A 22730-nucleotide genomic window follows, 5' to 3' on the forward strand; every position below is an offset into this window, starting at 1 on the left:
AGCTGTTCCTAGACTTAAATTTAATGCTCTCAGCTGAACAGCAATGTGAACAGCTGAAGCACTTCATCTTTAAGGATGACATGTGCTCCTGAATGTAACTCAGCTGTTCAAACTGTGACATGCTATAAATTTCATTTTTCGGAGAATACCTACTTAATTTTTTTATCTGCGTGTTTTCATCATCATCTGAAAATTTTCATATGTTTTTGACCTTAAAAATATACAACTTTATATTTTTAAATAAGAATGAAGTTTTATGTGCGTATTTGGAGAATGAATTACATTGTTCAAAAGTACTAGACTTGTTCTGAGTAAAAATTCCTCTGTACGAAAAAGCTACTTGATGGTTTATGGTCACTTAAGTTAAGAAGATATAGCCGTTCGCAAACGAAAGCAGTGTTGAATTCTTTTCATTTACATTATGCACCCATTTGTGCATCAATTTTCCAAGATGATTTTTCTATTAATGTATTATCATGGAGCGTTGGTTTATGCCCTGCAGTCTTCATCTTTTGAGTCATAAATTGTCTGTCGCTCTTCATTGCACTGTGGTGCTCATAAAAAATCATGTATAGGAGGAATACATCTATAAAAAACAACCACGGTTACAAAATGAAAATAAGAAAATTTTTCTCTTATTAAAATTTTAAACTGTAAAGACATTAATGAATTTTAATTAGTAGTTGCAAATTAAATTACTTATCTGAAAAAATTTCTAAGCCCCTGCACTCTGATAGCCTTGGAGACTTTAAAACACAACAAAATTGAAAAAAAACGTATGTTAACATATTTTTGGACAAAAGGAAGAGAAATAAGGGAAATTGATAAAAGTTAAATTTAATTTTTAACAATCAGACGAAGCCGCGATATCTCATCCCCGTCAATGTAGTTAATTGACGTATTTTTTTCGCTACGTTACAACGTTTTACTAATTTATTTGAGAATTCTTAGTATCATCGACAAAAGCGTTAAAATGGAATACAACATAAATGAAATTGAATAAGTAATTTTATAATAAATTTATATTCTGAATGAAAAATTCGTAAGCATTACGCTCTGATTGATTTGGCGGCTTAGTAACTGGAACGCATAGCAGAATAGAAAACCCTGACGCTAACAAAATTTTGGATAAATGATAGAGAAATGAGGAAATGATAAAAAAATTGATTTATGATTATAAATCTTACCAAGCCTCGATACCTCATCCCCATCATTATAATTAATTAACGTCTTTTTATCGCCAAGGTCCAATGTTTCGCTGCTTCATTTGTGATTTTTCGCTGGAACATTGTGTATCATATGTTTTTCTTTGTATAATATTACTGTTTTAGTGTAGTGATGACATGATTTCTTTGTAAAATGGAGCTCTTTTGTTATATTTTCCTGTTATATCGCTCACAATCAGAAAGTTGAGTTGATTTCATGATTTTATGTTTAATTGACCCTTTGTTTAAATAGACTGTATGAATTTGCATAAGTAAATTGTATTTTGTTCGGAGAGGACAAGAGTCCTAGAACGGTAAATATATTTTCTAAATCTAATCTAAATCTAATTAATTTAGGTGTAATTGAGTCATACCCTTTTTCATCTCCACCCTTAATTTTGGCCTGGGTCAAGCTCTTTTTCCCCCTCGAAGAAACCATCTTGAAGTTGCGTCTTATCTCGCCCCCTGTCCTTCTTTTCTCGTCCGCCCAGGTCGAGGAGATAATGGCCAAAGGGAAGCTGCCGCTGGTCGTCGGAGGAACTAATTACTACATCGAATCACTCCTGTGGAAAGTGTTGGTCGCCATGGAAGTGCACAAAGGGGAGGTGGGGGAGTGCGCGGGGGAGGGGGAGAAGTGTTTGGGGGACGGGTCGCCCCCGGGGGCGGACCCGCCCCCACCGACCGCCCCCGCAACTGACGAGGATTTATCCAACGAAGAGTTGCACAGGAGGCTGACTCAAGTGGACCCGGAGAGGGCCAAAGTTCTCCATCCGAACAACAGGCGGAAGATCTTGAGGTGAGTAAATACGTACGTCCATTCTAAAGCCCTCTTTTCTATTATGTAAAATAGCATACGTAACGTCAAATGTAGACTTTCGGAGCGAGTTTCATATGTATCGGAACCTTTAGCAGTAACTGCGTATTACGATTTTAATTTTGCTGATGATTGATTGTATGATGATAAATGATGCATGATGAACGAGGATTCTCCGTATACTGTGCCATTTATTTTTAGCCAAAAAAATCAATATTCAATAATTGAAACTGACTCGAGTCACAAATCATATCTTCCCGTGAGGACCCTCCAGCGCTAATAGATGTCGCCTGCAGTTAGCTAACCTCCATGATATCTCACCTCCATCCTTTATTATCTCCATAAAGATATGGTATTAATTTAAGTGTACTGTATTGTGAAACTGAGTTTTAATTCCTGACTGTCCCTTAAATGTTTGAAGTAACGTTGCCGTTGAAAAAATATTAATTCGTGTTTTCGGAATTTGAACTTAACTTCGGAGGAGGAAAAAAGAAACCATGAAGTACTATTTTTCTCTTCACATATGCCTTTTATATATATTACATGATTAATTCAATCGTGATGTGCACTTGGTGATGAGAAAAAGCGTGTATACATAATACCATATCACACATCCAGCCTTTTCCGTTTCCAGTTTTTGTATTGATTAGAAAAGTATAGGTGTTGCTTCATAGGTTTACTTAATGGCTCATTTTCATCTCTCTCGATGTGAGTTGGGTTCTAATTTTCACAGGTAGATGCTATAAAGTTTTGAGATTTAATTTCTACCCGTTGATATTTATCTATCATTAATTTTCCTGTTGTTATCATTTTTTCGTTGTCTTGGGCCTTCATGGAATCGACTTATCATAATGAAATGTAAAAGACTTTGTAATTCCTCATAAATTTGATACTGTACGATATAGGTTTCGACGTTGCACGTCATGACCAGGTTTTAAATAATTTATTGGGGATAACAAATTTTTTTTACGTTTCATATTAATTTTTAAAATAATTTCTTCGAGTTTATTTATTACCCGCGACGAGCCGCATTTTTATTGCTGCCAACCGTGCAAAAGGTAAAAGGATAGTTGTGTTATTTTTGTCGAAAGCTTATAACATTTCCAGCTGTCTATAAATAGATCACGGAACGATCGTGAGGGCCATCGATTTTAAATTCTAATCTTCATGCCCTTCAACATTTTGTGTCGCTAATCGGTTATGCTAGAAGAGAGCAATTTTGGAGGAGTGGAGCTAAGCTTTTCTACGGTCCTCCTTGGTGGCTAATGCGATTCAAGGTCGCATTGCTAAACAGCATTCCGTGGCTTGTTAGTATTAATTGTGAGTCAGTGTGGGACCCTGCCGCGGAAAATGGGCTGTCGGGACCAAAGTTAGCGCTGTCACGTCATTGTTGTGCATGGCTTTTTTCCTTTCTCTCTGTACGTTCCCGAGCGAGGGAAGTGATTAATTTTAATAGTGTATCGTAGTATTTGGTTTATTTCAAACTTTCCGCGTGAACGATGGTAAATTTACATGACATGCGCTGCTTACACTGCGCGTCAAAAACCGCTACGCGCGTACAGACAGTGTTTCCTAGATGTTAAGCGAATTAGTCTGGGAGCCGCTGGAGACTAGGAGGCTGCGCGTTAGGCTTAGATTGCTTGAACAATTGAGAATGGATATCTTTAAGAGCGACACAGAGAACATAATAATAGAGCCGCACTGTATGTCCAGGTCCGATAGAAGCGATAAATTAAGAGAGATGTTTTGCCGAACAGATAGATATGGGAATTCGTTTTTTCCCACGAATCATAAAGGACTTTAATAAACGCCAGTCCCAAATTTGAACACTTCATTTTTTTTTTAGCTGTAAACGGCTGGTGTCCTAACACCCCCTATCACACGCCTTTTAGGCGTCTTTCGGGGTATTATGTAGATATAGACATTGTCATGAGGAAAAATACCCCTCGACCGGAAAATCGAACCTCGGACCTTTGATTTTCTTTGAGTCTCGGTGCAATTGTCATGGAAATTAGGGATTGTGGATAGCGTAGGGGTCGGAAAGGTGGAATTCATGAAATGTATGTATTTTTTAAATGAAGCGAGAACTGTGGCATAGTATGGTAGAGTCCCGGTTTTTAAGATTGATTCGACATCTGGACAGGGATGGCAAGTGAAACGAAACGAAAATATTTCGTTTCTACCGGAAGTGAAACCAAAATACGAGGCCTGGTTTTAGTTTAGTTTCTGCACGAAATTAAAATCACCAAGGAGTTTTGTTTCGACCCGGGAGGAAACTGTACTCCCGGGAACGAAATTAAATAAATTGAAAATCCGCTGCTCATAGTTGAGTTTCGACCCCAGAAGTTGATTAGAGGGGGATAAGAGGGAATAGTTTTGACCCATTACGAGTGCTGAGAGGTTAAAACATTGAGCTTAAAAATCGATTGGCCAGTTTGCGTTCACCGTTCTCCTGTTGGTGGTAAAAATATGAGCGCCCTATGCATCTAATGGCGGTAGGCCGAACCTCTACTTCATTCAACCATACTTCGTACTCGGTGCGTGGGTCGAAACTAAACTGTTCGAAGGTGAAGCACGTGATCCCTGCGGTGGGAAAATTATTACGTGCGTATATTATTATTAAAATTATTAAACATTATCTACGTTTCCTTCCGTCCCAGTGTTTTAGTTTAGTTTCGACCCAAAGAAGTAGACTCGGATTTTGTTTCGACCCTGAGTTTAGCTCCCCGGGTTTAAATCCATTTCGTTTCGTTTCTACATTTCGCTCCCGGTAACGAAACCATTGGAAAATTACTGGTTTTGACTTTCGTTTAGTTTCAGTTGCCATCCCTTGAAGTATTGCGGATTCCTCTTGAAGTATTAGGCCGGCCCTTATTTTTCAGAATTGAGAAAAGTTACGTTTTCCTGGTCACAAAATGATCCAAATGAGGTTCATATACACTTGCTAAAATTTGGTTACTTTAAAATAACGGGAACCCATGCCCCAAGTGCCCCAAGTACTGAGGACCCCCAATTGAGTTTTTTTGGGCCCGAAAAAGTACTATCCCTTTGTAAAACGTAAAAGTATAGCCTTATATAGGACGGCGTTGAAAGGTCAAAATTGAAATTGCAGGCTTTAACAACATTAATCATGTCACAATAGGAACAACCTGTTCAATTTTTACCACTAGAATGTCAACTATTTTCAGTCAATGTAAGTCTTGCCTGCAGGAGCAAAGTCTTTGCCGAGGGAGGGAGGGGGTGGAGGGGAAGTCTCTAGTAAGTGGTGGGGGCCGTACCTCAGCGGCGGGGTAGCGCCCTGAGGGGTGGATTGCATTACGACGGACGATATACCGTAAACGCTTGGAGATAGGTCAAAACAAACAGAAAATCGGTGCTCTAGGCCAAAACTTTTACGTTTTACTTAGGGGTAGCACTTTTTCGGCCCCAAAACACTCAATAGAGGGTCCTCAGTACTTGGAGCCCCCGGGGCACGGGTTCGCGTTATTTTAATGTAACCAAATTTTAGCACGTGTATATAAACCTCATTTGGATCATTTTGAGACCAGAAAAATATGACTTTTCTCAATTCAGAAAAATAAGGGCCGGCCTACTGTGTACGGAAGACAATCGATTAGATTTTTTTAAACGATGGAAATCGTGTGAGTTTCCGTGCACGTGTTTCAATACTCAATCCCTTTGGACGATTCCACGGTCCCACGGGTTGTCCACACTTGCAGATATACTACGTCTCCACCTCAAAATAGACGACTTTTTGGTTTCCCGTGTTCTGCGTGTTGACGGAAGGAAGTTGTCGGAACCACGCTATTTCCGCCTAACCTCTCTTGCTCTCCCATTCATATCTTTTTTTTTATTTTGTTGGGCGATTATAGTTTTTTCTCTTTTTGTTCCGGCGGAATTTAATCGGCAGCTCATACTTTTCAATCTTAACCCTCACTGTTGACCCCATTTTTTATGTGACGAAGAAAAACGGTGGGTATTGTTGGAGGGGAGTAATAATTCGTGAAATAATTATCGGAGCCTGCATCGCTTACTGCGACTGTATCGGATTTTATTTGAGAGTTCTTTTTTTTAAATTTGGTCTCCCGTTTTGCGGAAGTGCTAAGCGGGGCGGAAGCCATCGCTAATGGAGTGTGCGACCAACGCACCTGCGCCGATAAAAATGTTCAAAAAAAAGTGAGTTTTTTTTCTTTTCTTTCTGTCCCTGCTCCTTTAGTTTCTCTTAGTTGCTGGACATGCTCTTCCCTTTTCACGGATAATTGGATATAGAATGGACGACCAAAGTGCGTGACTCGCTAGACAAAGTGGAAGGGAAAGTAGAAAAGTGGACTTTTTTTTAGATTTACAGCTCATTTACTCTTCATTGAGAGATTATGACCGAAAGATCATTGATTGGGTGAAGTAAGGAATACATTTTGATAGCATTGAAATAAATACTTGCAATTTTCCTCGATTATAAAATTTATTACGACCAGGTTTCAGTGTTCTTCTACAATCTCATTTGTATACACCTCTAATCTATATCGCTCAATTTTAGAAAAAAAATTATAAGTGGTTTTTAAAAGAGATATTCCTCTATAGTTTGTAGGGTCTTGTTTTTCACCTTTTTTGTGCAGCGGGACAATTATTGCTTCTTCCCAATCCTTAGGAATTTTTTTCCTCTTTCCAGATTTGTAACATCCATTTATGTATTTCTATTGTCAGATATTTACCCCCTGCCTTAATTATTTCTGCATTTATACCATCTATTCCTGGGGCTTTATTATTTTTCAGATTTTTAATTGCATTTTCTACTTACTCTATGCTTGGCTCTTCTACTTTCGGTTGTTAATTCTGGAAAATACTTCCTTCTGAATACTTTCTTCCTTCTGTGGAAGGCCGGCAGATGGCGAGGCTAAATATCATTTGGGGTATAAATGGCCATGGGAGTGAGTCAGTGATGTTTCAATGTTACCACGTCATCTTCAAGATGTAGTAATATTGAAACCTAGGTGATAATAACTGTTATAAATGTAGAAAAAGGAGGTATGTATTTCGATATGGATAAAATTCCTTCAATCTTCGGATTTCATACATTTTCATAGCTTTCGAAGGTGGTTGAATAAAAATAATCCTGAAGTTCGCCAATGCGACGTTTAGATATGAAATGTGATTTGATTAAAGTTGCCAATATGGCTTATTTTTTAGCTGCGAGGAAAAGTTACACTGCTCAGGGCATACGCCTATGAGCATAACTTGTGGTCCGGTGCACAACAAACCAAAACACATGATATTCTTTTTAGGATGGGTATAACGGACGTGGGACAGAATCGTCAGATGATTATTATTTAAGTATCCTATCGATATAGGTAGGTTTCCATGGGGTATTGAAGAAGTATTCTGGTCTGTCCTCCCTTCATGGACTTTACTCTTCAATTTATAATTAGGCCTACTCGCTTTCATTCTGTCTAAAAAAACTGTTCTCTCCCTTCCTTTCCCTCGTTTACCCACATTATAACCACCATCGTAGTTTTTAACATCCCCTCCCCGCTGAAGAATCGCTCCATCCACACCTCCTGTCTCCTTCGTGTCTCACCTAAAAGCTGCCCCTCTTCACCCACCATATCCAGCACTTCGTCGTTCCTCTTCCTCTCTGTCCACATCACCTTCTCCATTCTTCTACATTCCCACATCACGAACGTCTTCAGTCTTCTCTCATCCTCCTCCTACAGTGTCCATCTTTCTGCACCGTAAGGAACTACACTCCAGTTCGGAGTCTTCACCAGACTTTTGTTAGAACGTAGGTTTCCGCGGCGATGGTTTGATCTCTGCATTTATTCAGGGTTTCCTTCCGCGTCAGCTTGTTGGTTTTTTACCAGACTTTTCTTTAACTCTTCCCCAAGGATCTTCTCAGAAGCTCCTTCCTGTTCATGAGCGCCTCCTTTGCTAACGAAATTTTCTTCCTTATGCCCTTACTGCTGTATCCGCTTTCTTCTAATATACCGCCCAAATTGTTAATTTTTCCACCTGCACAAGTTTTTGCCCACCAACATTTAGCTTGAATCTCACATTCCTGGCTCGCGATACTTTACAACACCCCATAAGCTTGGTCTTCTTGTGGTTAATCGTCATGCCGTACTCCTCGCAAGGCTTACCTAACCGTAGATTCACTAGACCCTGCAGCTCTCTCTTTGATTTTTCAGATTAATAATAATAATGGAAATCAGATAAAGTACACCAATAATTATCTCTGCCACAGGAGTAGTGCCTCATGCAATCCATCAAGGTCTTAAAACTATTGGACTGCCGAAAACTTGTTCATTACAATACAAAAATCAGCAATTTTAAATACAAGTCAGATTGTCAGAAAAATTTTCAACACAGAGTAAAAAGACGAAAGTGCTTGGTGATACCCGTACCTCGCCTAAAACCAGCAAAAATGCTGTGAAAAAATTAAAAATAATAATAAAATGATCATAATAACACTGAGAATATGCTTATTTATAAATGGTTTGTTGCACCCAAGCCCATTAGATATATCCTTTTTAAGCTTAAAAGCTTGACAAGTTTCAGCGTGGTAGAATCAAACCGAAAGAACTTCAAAGGAGGCTTCATATTTCTCTGGCGATTTGAAAATACCGAAGCCTCTGTCTGCCTTCCTTATCGCATGGGAGTAACTCTCATGTGTTGACTCACCCACGTGATATTCGAGATTGAATCGTTTACTTTTCATCTGTAAACTATAGATTTGAAAGAAAAAAAACATTGACGGGCTTCCTGGAATATCTTCCATGGTTATGCCATGTCGACCGTTAAGTTGTGTGTGGGAAGATAAATCTTATTTACCCATCGTTATGTAATCCGAGTTCAGCGTCAGTTATATTTGCACGTATCGTGCCCTACGTGCATGATACTTCGATACCCATGCCTTCGGATTGTGTCGTTCAAATTTTGGCATCTTCTATCTTTATTGAATACGGGAATTCATCACTCACCTACACAGCCCTTTTGTCATCATCTCAAACGCTTTCTTTGCCATTACTTTTCTATTCTTTATTTAGCAACTTTGTATAGTTGCACTTCGTTCAACAGATTATTTAGCAGATTTTTTTTCGAATTATAGGAGTAAAGTAATCTCAAGTATTTTGCCAGTTAGTGACTGGTAGACGTAATTATAATAAGGAAGTAAATCAAAATAAATAATTCATCTTCATCGTTAGCAAACAGTCATAAGATTGGTTTGGCTAAGCTCTCTACTTATTTCTCGTATAAGCTAATCTTTTCACACCTTCGTATCTCTTCTCTAACTCCTCCTCCTTTGCGTTCTCCTTACATTACATTCGAGGTCTTCCTTTTCAGTTCTTGCCATATACTTGTCCCGATTGTTTTCGATATTGATCCGTTGTCTTCATCAAACCACCATTTCTCAATAATTGGCTGATTAATTTTTTAAATAAAAATTGATAGATAAAAATAATCACTGGGACCGAAAAATGACCCACAAATCCTTGACATTGGCGTAGAATGCTCTTTTTTTAATTTGAATCATCGCAGTGAATCAATTCGGGAATGTTGTCGCATCGATAGTCCAGAAAATGCCCTGAAGTAGCTATTCTGTCCACGCAGATGACGTTTCAGGAGCGACTTTTCGCTTTTCTCAAGGAATCTAGCTTGAGATTCATTAGCATTATTTCCGCTCGTGTCTGCAATTTTTTAACCAGTTTTTTATGCGTTTCTTTCGCCACACTCTCCTTTAAACTCCTTCACAATTGATACCCCCTGTGCTGGTTTCAGTATAGAACAATGCAAACGATTTTTCACGTGAATATTCTCACTTTTGTGTGACTATACCCATTCCTTCAAAGGTTTTCCGGTGGCTAATCGCCGGTATTTCATCTGAAAATGTATATTTTATTTGAAATTCTTCTATTCAACGGCCTGGCCAAACTCAGCCGTCTTTGATGTTCAGCCTGCTCCTTACGCCCGGTCGGACACACCAACCTGTGTGGGTTTTTTTCGCATCCAAACGTGTCGTTCGCGGGAGAGCTAACCGCCTTACCGCCGCTCGTTGACTTCCGCGACATCGTTAGATAATGTTAAGGAATTCTTTTCCTTAATCTTATCCGCCGCCGTGGAGCCTAAGTGTCGACGTTGCTGCCTTATCAGTGAGCTAGCTCCCTCTCAGGTTGTGCTCCCCTGTTTGAGCAACTCACTCTACACCAGATAACTCCTTCCCTCTCCCCCAACTTAACCCTCAACTGGCTTCCACCCACTGAGCTTGCAGCACGCCTCCGTTTCGTGTGATAAGTGTTAAGTACTCCAGGAGGCAGGATCCATGGTGACGCTTATGTTATTATGTACTTCCTGCATTTTGTCTGTAGTGTGCTATGGTTGAAGGTCTTTGGCACTTAGAAGGGATGCAGTTGAGTGACATCACCGCTGGTCTGCAATCCTAAGATTGTTTCGTCGCAGCTCTGAACTCAATGCTCCCATTAGCCAATCTTTTCACACCTACGTATTTCTGCTCCAGTCAACACTGGGCGAATGGACCCACGACATTTGAGGCATATATTGTATGTGTAATATTTCTAACCCTGCCGCGTGAACGGCGGTGAAATTTACAAGAATTGCCATGAGAAAAAAATGCCCCTGGACCGGGAATCGAACCACGGACCTTAGGCTTCCGGGCCACTGCGCAGACCACTACGCTATCCAGGTTCTTTAATTCCTAACACCTAGTACCATGAGCCTCGGTATAATTGCCATGGGAATTAAAGAACCTGGATAGCGTAGTGGTCTGCGCAGTGGCCCGGGAAGCCTAAGGTCCGTGGTTCGATTCCCGGTCCACGGGAATTTTTTCTCATGGCAATTGTTGTATATATATTGTATACTTCTAAAAACGTTATGAAATAGTGAATTGTATTAAATTAGTTACTATTTTCTAGGATGGGTCATCATCACTAGTCAACAATGCTAAGATTGATTTGACGCAGCTCCCCGCCAAGTTCTCCTATCAGCTAATCTTTTCACACCTACCATTTCCTTCTCTTTCACATCCTTATTTACCTGTTCATATATTTTGTTCGAAGTCTTCCTTTTCCTTTCTTGCCATCCACTTCTCCCATGACGATTGTCTTCATCTGGCCATCATGTCTCAAGATGTCGCCTATAAGTTTGTTCCGTCTTCTTGTAAAGGTTTTCATGAGGCATCTCTTCTCTCCTACTCTACTCAGGACTTCCTCATTCCTAACTCGGTCGATCCATTTGTTCATTATTATCCTTCTGTAGCAACACATATCGAAGGCCTCTACCCTTGATTTCTCCGCTTCTGTCATTGTCCATGCCTCACTTCCATATAGGAGCATACTCTAAATGTAGGTTCTTATAAATTGTTTCTTTACTTCATTATTTAAGTTCCACGCTGTGAAGAGGTGGGCGTGGCTGTAGGCAAAAGAAATTTATAGGACGAAGAGTTAGCGGATTCACCCACCTACGAAAATCACAACTAGAAAAAAATAAAAGGCTTTAATAACATCCCGGCCTCAGTGTCGGGTACAGCCCTCGTCCACAAAACTGAAGTTCGTGGGTTCGAGTCCTGCCTGTGTATGTTATCCATGTCCAGGGCATAGATGTCAGTTTTCTAGCGAAGGAAACTTTCCGACCAGTTTTAATAGGTGATTATCAAGAAATGTTTCCCTGAGCTCTGTGCCTCATGCATGCATTGGCAATCTGAGACGATATAAAACTCGTATCTACTCGTATAGAATCTAGGTCCCTGTTACGTCACGTAGAGTGGCATCGCATGGGTGCCAAAGTGGCATTTTTCAAATGAGGTTAAAATTAACCATCGTCTAAACTAGGATTTGTAAAACAAAATAAAATTTATATTATGAATACAATAATGGTGGGTAACGAATCGCAATCAATGCCTTTCGTGTTTTTTGATGAAGGAAACTACCCTATTGAAAGCCCTACTGTCCCCGCTTGGGAGTTTGACCCATAGCACGTGGGAACTGCGTTAGTTGGATGGAAAGAGGGGAATAGTGGCGGGAAGGGTTGGTCTCCGATCGACGCAGTCGCTGTGCAACAGGTGAGCCTGAGGATTGATGGATGGAAGTGGCGTTTTCCAAATCGTTCGATGCGGCAGCGCCACTAGGCGAGTTCATCGACACTGCGCCTCTGACGGCTGTTATTGTTGCACTCTCCAGTTAGCGCCGGTGACGCAATGGTTCGTGCGCGCTGCGGCATCTCGGAGTTAGGACGCTTTGAAAATTCCAAGGAGTCGCTGAGGAACAGGCGGTTTGTAGAAAAATTGGGCAATAAATTATTATCCGGCGGATAGTAGTAATTATAATAATTTATTATAATTTACTATTTATTATTATTTATTATTTATAATAATTTATTACTTTTTATAATATTATAATTTGCCGGCCTGGGTGGCGGGAGGGTAAAGTCCTCGCCTGCCAATTCAAAGGTCGCGGGTTCGAGTCCCGCCTGGGTAAGTTATCCTTATCCAGGGCATGGATGTATGTGCACGTTTGATTGTTAAATGCTATATGAAGCCCCGATGCAAAGGCCGAATAGTGCTGTTTTCGGAGAAGCGGAAATAAATAAATTAATGAAATAAATTATCAAGCTTTGGGGCGTTCAAAGAACATAAGGGTTAAGACCGTTTGTAGATAAATTAGCGATAACTTTAAATATATATATTTTTTTAATATCACGAGATGTGGGTGGGTCTCGTCGGGTCGTGAAGTATAAAGTTTGAATAACTTTAAATTAAACTCCTAACGGAAACTTAGCTTCACAGCTTTGGGGCTCAGAAGAAAATTGACTCAAATGGCGTTTGTAGAAACGTTAGCAATGTACTTAAATTAAGCACTTAACAAAAAATTAGCTTCACAGCTTTGGGGAGTTCAAAGAACATAGGTTCTAAGACCGTTGTAGAAAAATTAGCAATAATTTTAAATTAAACTCTTAATGGAAACTTAGATTCACAGCTTTGGGGCTCTGAAGAAAATTGACACTAAGGCCTTTCGTAGAAAAATTAGCAATATACTTAAATTAAGCGCTTAACGAAAAATAAGCTTCACAGATATGTAGTTCACGGTAAAACAATAACCCGTACTAGACGCCATCTTTCATTATGCTGCAGAACTAACAGTTAACTGCCGAACTAAAAGTCACGAATATTACAAAAGAGGATCCTCAAGTCGGCCTCCAAAAGTATTTTCACCCACCGCGAATTTAAATGGGTTTACAGAAGTCGCCACTCGCGTCGATGATGGACAAATTGATCCGAGTTTCACGGGGAAATTTGGTATAATTAGAGGTTTCAAACAAATACATTCATGGTGATATTATATATCAGATTCAAAACTCTTTAGTGCAAGTCCTTGCAAATGCAGAGACCGTACTTCTAATTATTGGATAAAAGTGGATCGCATTGCACTCATCACCGCGCCGCGGACATGTTTGAAAACCAATTAAAATGCGACTTAAATCACTCTTTCCTCTTTTTCTGTGTTTTCTCTGTAAAAATATATTTTTAGTAGAATGTAAATTTAAGTACATTTTTTATTTGAATAATTTTAATTTTTGATAAAACAATTTTCGATTTATTGAAAAATTTATTGTAATTATTGAGAAGAGAAGGTGAAAAAGTCAGGAAGAATGAAGACATTTTTCATGGACTTAGAATTTGGGAATCTTTTTACTATCCCGATTTTGACTTCTGGTCCATTTGTCCACCTTCAACCCGCTGACAATATCCAACGCAAGATAAGTTTTCTGAAATAATTCATATGATGAGGCGATCGGAAGTTTGACTAGAATCCGTCCAGATACCGCCCCGTCAAGGACTCCTTATAGCTGCTAAGGACAGCGACACCCCTCGGCTTTCGTCAGCTCTGAAAGAGTCAAGGGACTCTATTCATCCCACATACCTGTGAACCAACATTTTTTTCTCTCTTTTCCTCCGTAATATTTCCTTCGTTATCTTATCTCGACCAAACGGCTGTACGGCTACGAGGTCGCCAAACATTTAGATTTCCCGAAAAGCCGATAGGAGGCGGAATGGGAGGGTGGGGTGGGGATGAATTCCATTCAAACAATTCAGAAGAAGACTGGCGAGCCGCCGTCGGCAGCTGCCGTCGTGTGGTTCCCACCGAATACGCAAAGACACAAGACGACAAGGCAATTCAGACTGTTAGCATGAGTTGTTACGGGCTACAGGCAGGTGTCCCCTGTGCCAGAATGTTTGCTGGTGGATGATATACTGCTACTGTCCGTTTCCAAATTTAAGCGACTTGAGTTTGAAAGCTTGTATCTGGGCAATTATAATTGAACGAAGACGAAATATGCGTCAACCGGAAACGTGTTTTATTTTTGCATAGATAGTTGCAGTCCAGACATTTTCATCGCAATCTTAGTTACTGTTTTTGCGTTATGATCGAATAATAAAACTTCTTTTATTTTGCGGATGAAGTTGACTCAAACTCTTCTGACGTGAAACTTAGTAGTTCATCATCCTTTTCAATTAATAAAAAGGAAAATATTATAATTTTTAGGTAATATTATAATTTTTATTATTTTAGGTTTATGTCAGATTGCGATGAAACTGTGACTTCAAATGTCTAACCAAACAACAATCATAGTTTCTCTTTATGCGTGTTTTGCCTTGGGGATTTTTTTACAAGATTTTACAATGCGAAAATTTTTATTTTTTATTCTTATAATGATCCCTGCTTGTTTTTTTGTTAATTATTGAACTTTTTTTCTTTTCTTTTATTATTATTTTTTTTATTCGGTCATATACCTTTTTATTATAGTGGGATTGGTCATTATTTTGGTCAGGATATTTTATCTTATGGATTGGTTTTACTTAGTTTTTGAATTAATTATGTTTAATAATTCTTGCTAGAACTGTATTTTATTTTAAAAAGAATAATTTGAATTTATTTCTTATAATGAATTTATTTTTTATTGTTATTTTTAGTTCTTTCTTTTTTAAGAAATAGTTTATTTATATTTTATCTTTTTTTTTATAGTTCTCTTATTCCTACATTCTTTCTTATTAAATTCAAAAACTAAGTAAAACCAATCCATAAGATAAAATATCCTGACCAAAATAATGAGATGCTAGCTTTCAAACTCTTGTCACTCCGATTCATAAAAGGGAAGTAATGTTCAGAATTTTTAAGGAGATGGTAGGGAAGACGTTTTTAAGGTTTTTTTCTGTCACATGAGTGCGGGGTCGGGGCTTGATTCAATTACATAGCCATGGCAACCTAAGTGTTTCATTAGCTGCATCAGGCGGTTTACATGAGAACGCCTAAGAGACTTTTAATAGTATTATTAAGACTGACATTTTCTGGAGATAAATTCCCCTTCATTTTTATGGTTGCAGATGTGGTTATTTTTTAAAATTATCCAAATGGATGAGAATATTGTGAATATTTTTCACCTGTGAATGATTCTTATACCTTAATCAAACCAAAAATATTATTGCGTGTAAACTTTTAGTAGATATCATATCGTATCCATTACTGTCGTCACAATTATCATCACAAGAACGAGTAACGGTGAGCGACTTAATCTTCCACCAAATCAAGGGTTCGAGTCCCGCCTTGGTAGGTAGCTCCTATCCAGGATCCTAATTGTGATCGTACCGCAGTTTCGTCACGGTTGACGTCACACCTGGTTCCGCCCGAGCTCGGGTGTCTTCGCGCAGTGGTTTTCTTGCAGAAATTTTGCTCGTTTTTTAAAGTCTATTTTTTATTACTTTTGATGACGAAGGGAAAAAATTTGTATTTTTACGTGCTATCATATCCGTTTTACCTGTTCAAATAGTTTTTATGGGAATCGAAGACCCACGCAATTTCCCAATGTTTGGGAAAAATTTTAAATGTCTAATGACAGCATTGAATTGTTGGTTCATTAATGACACCTGTTAATTATAACTGGCATTCCTTTTTTGTGGAATAGGTCATTAATCGTTGCCGTATAACAGTTTAAATTCATTTATATTTCTGAAGTGCCGTAGTTTTTGGTATTTCCATGGCAACTGGAAAATGTACCTACTTTTAAAAGCCTTGCCGTTGTATAGGCTTGGTTATTAAGGAGTACTATAGGATAGGAAAAAAATATAAATCGCTTCCCATATCTGATCATATGTTGATGAGCAAATGTTGTGAATCACCCTTTCAATTTTTTCCCACCGCATTCTGAAAACCTAGGCGTCGCGTCGAAACGTTGCTGCCTTGTCGCCGATCTCCGGCAGGTGTCTCTCTTAGCGATTGCAGCCCAGAAGGAGTATGGAGGGGGGTGTAATCGACGGTTTTTCACACGCCTAATACGTACTTCATTGTGACCGGATGCAAGCTCTCCAAATTGATTTTTTTAACCATTTTATAACGGGAGGAATTCGCAGCTGCCGGGATCGCTGTGGGAGCATTTCCCTCTATGGATGTCAAATGCCCTACATACAGGTGTGCGTCGACGACACCAAAACTAGTTCACGCCGCGATGCGGAATCTGATGGAGATAAGATCGTGAATCTCTCAAAATATACTCTAGTGTCTTAATGCATACTCGATATTCGGTCTCAGATTTGCGTCAGTCACCTCGAGCGTCTCAATGCTAACTTGGTATTGTATCACGTGACTTACAATTGATTAGCGAATGCTACTGTATTGATGTGCATTTATTATTATAAAAATATTCTGTGCATTAAGATAGGATTGTATGTAGTATTTAGGAAGTATTCTGGCAATCTCCCCTTCCCTCATGGACTTCCCTCTTCAATTCACAATAACGCCTACAAAAAGGAAATACCATACTACGCAATGCGATTTTACCAGGACCTTAATTTTCCTAAAGCAACGGTTAAAGTGGTTTAGTGAATAATTAATCCACTTCCAACGGAAAATTGATCGCATCTCTCCGTGTAAAAAACGCAAACCCCAAGTCAGCTGAGAAACTGGCGGTTCTCACTCTTCATTTCAAACATTATCCCTTGACAGATTATAATTATAGTATTATTCGGGTTAAAGTAGGTTTCCATGGAGTGCTTAACACGTTCCCTGCCACGCGCCGCCATAGGGCGTCTCACATAACTTCAAATTCGAGTTAGTGAGACGCCATATGGCGTCTCGCATTGCTGCTGGACGCAACTAGTGAGACGCCAATGGGCGTCAAAGTAGCGTTTTCGTTGAATCGTCAAGCGATGTATAGAACTTGAAATTTAAGCTAAATATCCTTATGCACTGACGAGACAATGTTATCTTCTGTGAAGGGAGGGTATTGGTAACACATTTTAGCTCGAATTTCATTTTTTTTTCGTCTTCTGTTTCTCATGTTTTTTTCGAGAGTGCCATTTTTCAATGGCTATATCATTCTATGTTTGAAGTGGAAGCTTGAGGTAATATATCTCCACACAATGTTTCAATTTACATTTGCAGAGTTTTTTTCTTTCTTTTCCTTCCCTCAGTTGTCGCTTATACCCCGAGTGAGGAGCGTATCAGTATACCAAATTTATTCTCTGTGTCTGTGCCTTCGATACGGAAGTGATAACCAGTCTAGTGAATATATCATGTGTACTCCGTCACGCATTATTGGGGGAAAGAAACGTTTTAACGAAGAAGAAATCGAGCATATGTTTCATTCTGACAATTCGGCTTCCACCTTGGGTCCACCACCTTCAGAAAATCCTTCGGCTTCGACCTTGAAGGATTTTCTGAAGGAGACACCGCTAATTCAGGGTGTCTGAGGAGTCGTATGAATCCTCAGAGTCAGGTAATCTTTCTTCTTCTAATACAGGTATGATTCCTTATTCCATTTTTTTATTCACATTCTAATAACTCCTGCTCAGTGGCGCCGACTCCATGGGGCCTGAGGGGGCCCGAGCCCCCCCAAGAATTCGTTACAGATGTGAGGAAAAAATGTATCATGCTTGTCAATTTTCCCCGGAGTGTCCAGATATCGAGATTCGAGTGATCAGGGTTCTAATGTCGATCATATGACTCTTCTAAAATGCTTAAAAAACATAAAATTAACTACTTATTAAATTTACAGAGACAGGGTCCCCGGTTTGGGCCCCCCCATTATTTTTTCTAAGTCGGCACCCCTACTCCTGCTGTAATGTTTAGATACTTCTAGTGATTTGATTCATCCCACGCTTATGGAAAGAAATGTTGGGAGATAAGTCTCATTTTGTGGGTACCATTAGGAAAAATAGGAAAGGGCTGTTAAGAGAAATAACGACTGCTAAATAAAAGAAAGGCATTTCAGTGCTATGAAAAACTTGTGGAGCAACGGTAAAGAAATGGAAAGATCAGCGCGACGTATTCATGATCTCCACCACCATCAGACAGGAGATAATCTCAACGGGGAAAGAAATCGAAGAGGGGAAGTGGTTACTAAGCCAAAGATGGTGATTGAGTACAATAAAATAAAGGGAGGAATTGACATTGCTGGCACCCTTTCGTTGTATCACTGCACCCATCGAAAAATAGTAAGGTGGTACCACAAGGTGGCCGATGATGCTCTTTTTGGGACTTGCATTGTTAATGCATTTATACTGTGGAATGAAACACGGAATCCAGGTGCCCACATGATCTCTCTCCAGCAGTTAAGACGATAAATTATAGAAGAATGGCTGCATATTCTTCGGGATTCCGTTGATAGGGTCTAAAAAAATTGACGCACTACCTGGTAAATACAAATAACACTGAAGGAAGTCTTCGAAGTCTGGTAATTTAGAGGATAAAATTATCATGACATAAAATCGAGAATTAGTATTTTTTGCACTATTTTTAGCGCTGTTTATTCATTTTAGAAAAGCCCTTGTTGGCTGTCGTGGATGTTACAAAGAATTCTTGCAGACGATGAGTCGCAAAGTTGCCCTCAGTAAAGCCAAACGTGTTTCTACAAAATTTATGATCTCTCCGGATCAGCCGTACCTAAGCCTCCCAAGTATAAATCATTGCACTAATCATCTCCGGATACGATAGCAAATATTATTAAAAGCATAATCAACAATTAAAATTTGTTTTAACATAATTTTCAACCATAGCTTTTGAGTGCACACTAAAAAGTTGGAACGCAGATCCAATTGCCTGAGCCGCCAAATGGCGTCTCATCAAATTTTAGGCATTGTCAAAAGTGGGGAGACGCCCTATGGCGTCGCACGTGACTAAAGTTACAATCGATAGCGCATCACATAATGAGTGTAAATATACCGAGAAATATTAGTAAAACCCGGAGATAGGCTCAATATCATTATTGCCGTTTGGTAATAGGTTCGAAAATATTCGCCTGGCACACGCGGAATGACAGTAGAATTCGGGCCCGGCAGCGAACGTGTTAATAAGAATTCATGGAGCCTCCCCTTCCATCGTGCACTTCCCTCTTCAATTCACTGCAAGTCCAACTTCCTTTCATTCTATCTAAAAATCCTACTTCTTCCTACCTCTCCCTCTTTACCAAACATTCTATCCTCCAATACAGTATGCAACATCTCATCTCCGCTAACAATAAGTACTCGCTCCATCCACACCTTCTGTCTCCTCCTTACCTCAATAGAAGCTGCCTCTTCTCCCGCACTATGTACAGCACTTCGTCGTTCCTCCTCCTTTCCGACCACTTTACCTTCTTCATTCTTCTCCAGACCTACACTCGAACACCTTAAGGCTCATCTCGTCCTTATTCCTAAGTGTCCGTGTTTCCGTACTGTAAAACGATACACTCCAGGTCAGAATCTCCACTAGCCTTTTCATTAAACTATTACATAGCGATCCTCTCATAAACTCTTTCCTGTTCACTCATATATCCAGCACTTCCTCGTTCCTCTTCCTTTCCATTCACTGTATCTTCTCCATTATTCCCCATTCCCACATCACGGGACGCCTCCAGTCTTCTCTCATCCTCCTCCTACAGTGTCCATGTTTCTGCACCGTAAAGAACTACACTCCAGATCAGAGTATTTACCAGACTTTTCTTTAAACTGTTCCCCAAGGGTCCTATCATAAGCTTTTCCTGTTCATGAACGCCTGCTATCGCTATTTTATTCCTCATGCCCTTCGGATACTGCTGTATCCGCTTTCCTCTAATGTACCGCCCAAATTGTTGAATTGTTCTGCCTGCTTCAGTTTTTGCCCACCTACATTTACCTTGAATCTAACGTTCCTGGCTCGCGATACTTTACAACACCGCATAACCTTGGTCTTCTTGTGGTTAATTATCATGCAGAAGTCCTCCCAACGCTTTTCTAACGCATCTACTGGTAGAGCCTGCGACCCTCTCGCTTACTGGCTAATCCACTCCTGATCATCCGCGAACCTCACTGATTTTAACATCAGTCCTCTCAATTTTACTCCAGCTTCCACTCATCCCACGTTCAAGTTTGTGAAGTTTTTTTAAGTTATACCTTTCTCCTTACGTCCTTACTGCTTGGTTTCTCTCACTCACAAAACCGCATGACTTTTGTCTTCTTTAGATTATTCTGTTTGCCATATTCCTCCCATATTTCTTCTTTGTATGCTATCTTCTGTAATTTGCTGCCCCAGTAGTTGTGCTGTTCCACCTTCTAATGCTGATGTCATCTCCAATCAGTTTGTTCAGCCTCATATTCCTTGCTTGAGATGTTTCACAAAACCACAATACTTCGGTTTTTATTTGATCCGAACCTTTGTAACGGTGTTTTATTCGGTTCGAATAATTTCGTCAAAACTGCTAAGTGGGTAAAGAAAGCGTTACACACATGTTTAACGTACTACTCTGGGAGGCGCTAGAGACTAGGAGGCTACGCGCTAGCTATAGATTGCTTGAGCAATTGAGAATGGATATCTTTAAGAGCGACACGGAGAACATCATATCTTAACCCCACTACATTTCCGAGTCCGACAGAAGCGATGAACTAAGTGAGCTATTTTGACAAACGGTTAGATATAGGAATCCGTTTTCCCCCGTATGATAAAATACTTCAACAAATACCAGGCGTAATTTCGTTGGAGCATTTCTTTTTTGTGTGTATACGGCTGGTATCCTTACACCCCATGCCACACGCCTATTAGAGCTGCATACGGGGTATTGTGTAGATCTTTTTAAACGCATGATCCTTTCTAAATTCGCTCTGATTCTTTTTGAATGAGGAAACGATGGAGGATTGACTTTGTGTTATGTGCATGTGAAATGAGCCTACCTACCATTCTCCGCTCCCTTGTATGAATGCATTATCTCCAACGAGATTACGAACTCCCTCCTCATATCTACATGCCCTGACGATAAAGAAGCCTGTTGCATAATGCTCGTTTGGAATGTGGTTGGATACGCGAATATATGTACACTGGGGAGATGCCGGGCGCATTATTGAGAGAGAAAAAAAAGCAATAATGATTAAAAATTTCGGGAGTGTATGCAGATATACCTATCGATCGGATCATTATTTCGTGGATGGCGGAAAAATGTAAATAAAAAAGGCCATGGAGGCCACACACAGGGATCTCCTTCAATTTTTTTTCGTCTCTGAAAAAGGAAGGCGTTCTGAGAGGAAAAAAAGAACATCGCCGGTGGATATCTTTTCGTCGTGTCCGTGGCAACGACCTCTCCTTCCCCCTCCCACACTTTTGTATGATTTCTTTTTTTTTTTTATCCTTCTGCCGTAATGCGATTTCACTCGGACAAATTGAATTTGCTCTCTTGCGGGTCCGAATGAAATTCCGATTTCATCGTCTTTTTTTTCTTTCCCTGGACTCCCAAACCGGCCGGCCGGTCGCAATAACGCACACACACATTGGTATCGAATTCAATAGCTCCCGCCATCTGTTGTAATTAATGCTTAACTCTTTTGGGATCGGACATGGTATCCAAAGCATGAATGTCGGGTGTATATATTTTTTATTCGATTAAACGCGATTCTTATCTCGTTCACAATGCAGGAATATTGCATTAACACGTTCTACAAATTTTTTCACTGCCGTGGAATATGTATCGCTTTTATTTTTTAAAAGATTATTCTGTAATTCTATATTAGTAATCAAGTATTCTGAGTAAGTCTAAATAATAAATACAATATTAATTAAGATAGTTTAAATAGTTTATGGAAAATCTCTGCCATCGTTGGGAGTTGTACCGGGCACCACTGGATGATAGGCCAACATTCTAGCTACCACACCAAACTATAGTCTTGTTAGTGCTACTGTTCTCTTTGAATAACTCGGATGGGATTCACTGCCAGAGCGTAGATTGAAAATTATAAAAAACAAATCAATTTTATTTCTACAAAGTTTTCCATATTTTACGAACACCAATATACTACGGTAGGTCAGACCTTAAAAATTACATAATTATAAGGCATAGCAGTAATAAATAAAATAATAAAATACAAATTAAATAATTTAAAATGGTATTAGCAACATGAATATAATTTACTCTAGTTGAACATCAACATTGAACATGTTTCAACACTTTCTTCCTTTCGACTGGTTGCATCCGTCAGTCACAACTAAATTGTACTGGTTGAAAAGCCTCTCTGCATCCACGATGCTAACTGGTGTCCAAATAGTGTGGAGTTCAGCCCTGCCAAACTCAGTTTTTTTTGTAGGCAGTTGGCTCGAAATATTTGCTTAACATCGCAGAAGCTACCAGGGTTCTTTCTTAACCTCTCTAGTCGCTGCCGATGAAAAAACATACAACTTCGAAGACCCAAGACAACGTGCAGTGGCGTAGCG

The 22730-nt window shown here is 39.5% G+C and overlaps 1 protein-coding gene across 1 annotated transcript in view; it reads left to right on the top strand.

The window, feature by feature from the left end:
• Window positions 1–22730, top strand: part of LOC124163603 (tRNA dimethylallyltransferase) — a 794398-nt gene that overhangs the window by 307028 nt on the left and 464640 nt on the right. Inside the window, exon 3 of the mRNA XM_046540620.1 lies at window positions 1697–2001. Within this exon, the coding sequence (XP_046396576.1) occupies window positions 1697–2001 (305 nt within the window). The remainder of the gene's footprint in view (window positions 1–1696; window positions 2002–22730) is intronic.

The sequence above is a fragment of the Ischnura elegans genome, chromosome 8 (assembly GCF_921293095.1).
Source record: "Ischnura elegans chromosome 8, ioIscEleg1.1, whole genome shotgun sequence".
NCBI classification, from domain to species: domain Eukaryota; kingdom Metazoa; phylum Arthropoda; class Insecta; order Odonata; family Coenagrionidae; genus Ischnura; species Ischnura elegans.